General features: G+C 42.8%; 1 protein-coding gene across 2 annotated transcripts in view; it reads left to right on the forward strand.

Moving 5' to 3' along the window:
* LOC140297040 (nck-associated protein 5-like) overlaps nucleotides 1-5,394 on the forward strand; it is a 134,541-nt gene extending 129,147 nt beyond the window's left edge. For both annotated transcript variants that reach the window (XM_072379738.1, XM_072379739.1), the window contains one exon: nucleotides 3,726-5,394. In XM_072379738.1, coding sequence (XP_072235839.1) covers nucleotides 3,726-4,034 — 309 coding nt within the window. In that variant the 3' untranslated portion in view covers nucleotides 4,035-5,394. The remainder of the gene's footprint in view (nucleotides 1-3,725) is intronic.
* The last annotated feature ends 1,026 nt before the right edge of the window (nucleotides 5,395-6,420 follow it).

Below are 6,420 nucleotides of genomic sequence, written 5' to 3' on the forward strand. Positions count from 1 at the left end.
ACAACTCTTTGTCTCTCTCCCCGGATGACTTTTGAGCCTGTACTTCCATTAGTCTTCTCGCTCTCGAAGTCCTTTCCTCCACTGACATTTCTCATTTTCCCCTTGTTTCTTTCTTTCTCTTTACTTTTGTAAAGAGAGAAAGATACTGCGCCGTGCGGGGAATGTGACGCCAGAACACTTGCGAAGGGGTTTGCCAGCAAACTTCTGGCCTAACTCCAAAAAAATCTGTCGAACAAATCTGCCCGTGGAAAAGCTTGTTCCACCTTGAGCGGTGATTACTAGGCGAGGGAGAGGGGAACCTTTCAGTTGAATTGAGTTGCCGGATATCCAAATCTGTGTCTGTGCACAAATAGATATCGGTAGCAGGAAAATGAGAAGAGCATTTCCTCATGCTGGCCTGCGATCACCTCAGTGATGACATGCGGGCTTGCACTGTCCTCCTTATTGCGAGGTAATTCAGAAACCGTCTGCAGGAAATGAATATTGCGTCAGGCAAAGGAGGAGAAAAAAAAAACCAATTCCATCTGTGGAAAGTGTGTTTTCTTGCTCCTAACTATGTAAGCATAAAAACATCTTTTCTTTGCGTGTTTCTAGCTTTGTCACAATATTAGGTTGGTGACCTGCCGGCCCGCCTCAGTATACCTACGTTTTCGCCTTGTGAATGTAAATCTTGACTGTTTTCGTTCCTCGATAAATTTGCTGATTGCCCACATCCCTCTGAAGGTCTCAATAAGCATCGAGTCTGAAGAATATGACGCATGTTTTTAAGTTTTTCTCTGTCTTGTGCAATGCGAGCTGCACAAATTTACTGGAAAGAGGGCGGCTGAATATGAACATGTAAAAAAAATGGCCATTATTTTGGATGATTGAAGGATCTGAGTTGGATCGGTTGGGCCCTCAGACCAAAACTCCCCCGAGATCAGACATGTGATATCGTGGTGGTTTGATTTATGACGGCGGAGCTCTTTGATTCACTAAGTTGTGAGAGGAGATGTTAAGGAACGTGGCTACTTCTGTTCATATTCCCAATCCTGCCGAATTCTGGGCTAAATGTGAACTGGCGATTGCCTTCTGTAGGCCGAGATGTCGACGAAACTTACTATATAAACCAAATTTCAGGCCATTTTAGATGTCTTTTGGAGGATTTTTTATCCAAGAATTTGTTGAAATGGGTGAAATCCACCATTCTTACACCATCTCCCCTCAAACCTGTTTAGATTTTATGAAGGGCAGGCAGTCAGAGTCTAACTGCTCTCTCAGATTAGCTGCAGACACTGAAAAATATCAGCCGTGAATTCAAAAATGTAAAAAAAACTGTTTGATTTCCTTAGAAATTTTAGGAAGTCAGATTTATTTGCACACTTTCTATGAAGAAACACAAAGAAGAAGAAAATACATAACCGCGGAGGGGGGGGGGTATGTCTTACTCGAGTTACAATGAAAATCCCTCACTGAGCTTTTGTTCTGAACAAGTCTATTGAATTCAAGTTTAGAGATCCCATTACTGACATCTGATGCAGAACCAATTGCCTATTTGTTTTCCAACTGGAAGCTCTCACTTCAGCTGAAGCCTCGGTCAGCTTGTGACCAGCCATCATTTTGGCTGCACCTGCAGGTGGTACCGAGGCCTTCGATCCGCTGGTAGATTGTGTTCCTCACGAATTCAATCCGACCCCCCCTCCCTTTTTCTTTTTTTTTTTTGCCTGACCTCTCGTTAGCCGAAGAAGTCAGGAGTTCTTCACCCACACACAGCTCTTCTGGAAATCACCCATCCTCATCACGTCATGCACTCATTCATTCCTTTCTCCAGGCTCTGAGATTGCTACAGCCACACACTGATTTGACATTAAAGCAGCATGTGGGTTTTGAATTAAGTCCAAGCAGGACTAATCTGCATTCGAAACCAGCGCTTCATTTGGGGCTGAACCTGCAAAAAAAAAAAAAAAAAGCTGCAATCTGAGACGAATGCCGCCTTTAGGCACATTTTCCTTTAACGTTGCTTTTGATCCTTGCTCTCGTGACGAATTCATGATTATTTTTTCCTGCTGAGTAAGGTTCACAGTTCATGTTGTACATACACACAAACCCAACTGTTTCAGGTCTATTTTACCAATACAAAGTCAGAGATTCCCACTTTTAAAGTGACTACTTTGCCCTAAAAGAAGCCTCAATAAACCAGTTTAATGCCCTTCAGAGGTACGTTGCATTCTACATCAGTTTAGGTGCACTATATATTTTTTTCTTACTGTCTTGCTGTTATTGTGCACTTCCAATAGGTCTCAGCACTCAGTGCCTCAGGGTCCTGCAGCCCTCTAATCACAGAATAGCTCTCACCCGGGCTGGCAGATGAATGCACTAAGGAGGCCGATAGGGGAGAAAGCCAACAAGCCTTCAGGACTGCTACAACTCTCTCTATTGTTCCCCCTCACTACACCTGCAGTCGCTGCCCAACAACACCGACAGATGCTGCAACTTAATGCTGCTCGAGCAGGCGCACACTCTTTCTTTGTTGTCAGATGGACACACCGTGGCGAAAGGTTTATCCCGTTTTTTAGCTCGGATGATGACATTAAGTACTAAAATCTGGTGTGTTTCCTCATTTTGCTCAATGTGCAAAGCCTGCTTGTAAACATCTAGTCATTTTTTATCAGAAGTTTGCCGACTTGATGGGAGCAAAAAAAAAAAAACACCTCCAGCCTCCATTACCAACACCCTCACAGCTCTCTGAGTTATAGCACTGATGCAGGCTTTGTTGAAATGCTTGCGGGGAAATGCTAAATGGTTCAGGCTAGCACTGTTCCCGAGGGGTTGCCTATCCTCTGCAGCTCATCCTTTTGTGAACTTACCCCTGCAAAAATGCCGTGTCAGTAGCTGCCGCGACATCTCCCCTGGTCTCGATTCGCTGAAGAAACGGGAGCAGCTACTCTGAGAATGTTGTTTGTAGCCTCTCAGAAGAGGTGAGGGATGACTGGTACTGTGACCAGCTTGTCAAACTGCCATTTGAGACCTACACGAGGACGCTCAAAGTTGGCGCCTCATCAGCAGCCACTGACTTTTTCAGTTTTGTTTCCCTCTGTGGACACATTGGGCTCGTAGCAGCTGCTTAATGCAGACTTTTGCACTTTTGTTGCTGAGTTTAAACACCAGTGAGTCGCCTACAGGGAGTTCGCCCTTGAGAGTCCAACAGGCTTAGCTGTGATGACACAATCCGGTCTGGTGATAAAACTCACAATAACTAACACTTTGGGGACTGTCACAAATGTCAGCATCGCCCTCAAGATGAAAGTGCTCCTGCTAATTGAAGCGCTTTGGAATGCAGGTTGTTTTTTTTGTTTCCTTCTTACATGACATTACCCCAGACTATCATATTCTTATTTGCTAATCTTTTGAGTAGACTGAATAATACAATTCAGTTATTATGACAGAGTGAGGGAGCCCACAAGCCGACAGATGTGTGGCCGCCAACACTCATGTTGTTTAGTTGTCGAGCATGATAAAAAATCTGTCACGCTCAGTTTTATTGCTTTGAAGGACAACACTGCAGGAGTTTCATCTCACTGTTTGTCATTTGAAAGCAGAATGAGCAAATGTGGGGTTCTGTTTGCAGTGAAATCAACATTCACCGCAGGTTGAGATCCTGCTGCTCACTCTGGTTTGTGAAAAAATCATGTGTTTTGGGGTTCTCTGTTGATTCTGAGTTCCTTTTCTTTTTTTTTTGCCTGCAGGACATTCCCGGGGAGAAGATACCCGTCAGTCCCAGCCAACCAGCTTCTCTCGACATCTCGCTGGAGTCCCTAAACAAACTGAATCACAGCAGCTCCGGTAGCCTGTATCCGGACGCGAGCTTGGGTGGTCTCAGAGGTGACTGCCACGCAGATGCGGTGAAGCGCAGGGAGAGCTGCAGCAAGGCGGACGAGCCCTCCTCCTCCTCCAGCTTTGTGAGCAGGCCTGGGGCGGATCCCGCAGGCTCCCTCAGTGACTCGCTGTACGACAGTTTCTCCTCCTGCACCAGTCAAGGCTCCAATGATGTATGAGAAAGCAGGGCAGTAGGGACAGTCGATCTCTTGCTGAGTTTCAGTTTTTAATGTTACATCGAAGACTGGTTGTGTTCTTGGCCATTATCAGCTTTTCTTTTGTCTTTTTTTTACATTCAATGTATTAATGGGTTGGATGTTTAAGGGTACATTCGGGCTATGAGAGGGATTTTTCAGGTAGATTTACACCTCTGATAGCCCTTAAAAACACCTTTTTAGCATTTATTTTGCAAGAAAGCATGCTTTTGATTTATTTGATTTGTCAGCCCAGACACGAAGGCAGTTTCTGGAAACCACTGATGTAATTCTCTCAACATTTTCTGCAAGAAATCTAATTTTAACTCACACCTCATACATGAAGAGGAACATGCAGGGTTTTGGAAGCCAAACCACCTAAACCTAACCAAGTGAATTGAACCGAGTTGTTTTGGTGCCTAAAATGAACCAGTTTTAAACCAAAAGTGTGAGTGAATCCGAAAGTTAAAGAAAAAAAAGAAATTGATGGTCTGACACAGGGGCTTGCAAAAGACCGGTACCGTGGTATCTGAAACTAAAGAAAAAACACCGGAGTCTGACTCGTTTCCACTCGAAGATCTAGCAGCTTATTCCACTACTGCCCCACCAACCTCTAATGAGAACTTATGTTGTATTTGGGAAAATGTAGAGCATTAACAGAGAAACTGTATGCTACGTATCTGTGGTTTCTGGAAATGTGAAATAGCAATGTTCTACTTTGGTGACTGGGTCAGTGTTTAAGTTGGTTTCGTCTCAACTTGCTTTTAGTTTTCTCCGGACTCAGGCTTGGCTAGTCCTGGAAAAGAGTAACAGCCTTGCCACGACAGTAGGAGCCCTTCACTCTCCGCATACAAAACAAAGCACTTAGTCAAGCTGGAGTTGGAACTATGAGGATGAAACCACAACGCAAACCAGGTCTTTTAGTAGTTTGACTCTGGGTATGATGGACTGCGCAGCAATAAACAAAGGTTGTTTCCATGCAACCTTTGGTTGTCCTCTCCCCCATGCTGGGGTACTTCGTATCATTGCACTGTAACGATGCTAATTGAAGTTGCCTAAGAACTGCCTGAGGGGAATCGTAAAAGTTAACATTGACACCTGCTTCGCATGTTTTCAACTTCTTTTTTGGCACAATGTTGAAAGAAATATCTCAGCTATATTTTCAGTTTTGTTTTCACTTACTTTAATCTCAGTAATTTGTGTTATTTTGACTGATTCGTGGCAAGTAAAACTGAAAATGAGGGAAACGCTCCTAAAACATTATAAAAGTGAAGAAAATTCGCCAACACTCATTGTTTCACTGATGACAACAAGTGTTGCCACCCGGTACATTTAACAATAGCCATTTTTTCCCCAATTTTATCTATTGATTTGTGTTATTGAACACAACCAATTTTTTGTTTTTGTGTACATGGACACGAAAAAAAAAAGATATTGGAGGTTTTGCAGGTTTAAATAATGACAAAGCGTTCATGGTGGTGATGAAATAAAACACAACTTTTAGTCCGACGGTGGGGGGTATGTGGCTTGTTTGGCAAGGTTATTTTTTTTTTTACACTCGGTTAGGTTTAGGCGTCAATAACTACTTGGTTAGGTTGAGGCATCAATAACTACTTGGATAGGTGTATGCATCAAGAAACACTTGGGTAGGTTTAGGCATCAATGAGTTCTTGGTTAGGTTTAGACATCAAGAACTACTTGGTTAGGTTTTTGACAACGACTTGGCTTGGCAATTTCTGCCACTTCTGAGAAAGCTCCATTTTTACAGCAGCAAATAAACTTGAGCCTTGCTGGGGTTACACAAACTAAAAAGAATGAATTGGACGATTTGGGTCCAACTGCAACGGATAACGTGCGTTTCATATTGCGAATATTTCTTTATTTGCCACGAGATCGGGTTGGTTTTTAAGCGTCCAAATTACACTTTTAGAAGAAATGACCAACCGTTTTAGCTTGAACGCACCCACTGTCATTGTCGGTAGCTCAGGGAACATACTGGACTCACAAAGATTGTAAAATATTAAAGCGCACCAATCAGGACACGTATAAATAACACTCAATGTTCTTTTACTTTTTGAGTTCCTGTTAAAAAGAATCTCCATAATCCAAACAGTCTAGCTCTCAGTCTCATGTAGCATCGCAGCAAACCTGACCTCTCCAAACCTCAGTTTTCTTCTCATAGCTGTATATTATGTTGTAAATAAAAATCGCTATAAGTTAATATCAGAATGGGCATTGGTGATCGATATATATGCAAATGAGAAAGGAAAAAAAAAAAGAAAGATGTAAATTGTTTGCCAATCATTCAACCAAGGTTTTAAGTCTACTGTTTGAAATTAGCATGTATCTTTTCCTATGGAAGTCTTTAGGG

The sequence above is a fragment of the Leuresthes tenuis genome, unplaced genomic scaffold (assembly GCF_036924035.1).
Source record: "Leuresthes tenuis unplaced genomic scaffold, fLeuTen1.0.hap1 SCAF_1, whole genome shotgun sequence".
Classification (NCBI taxonomy): domain Eukaryota; kingdom Metazoa; phylum Chordata; class Actinopteri; order Atheriniformes; family Atherinopsidae; genus Leuresthes; species Leuresthes tenuis.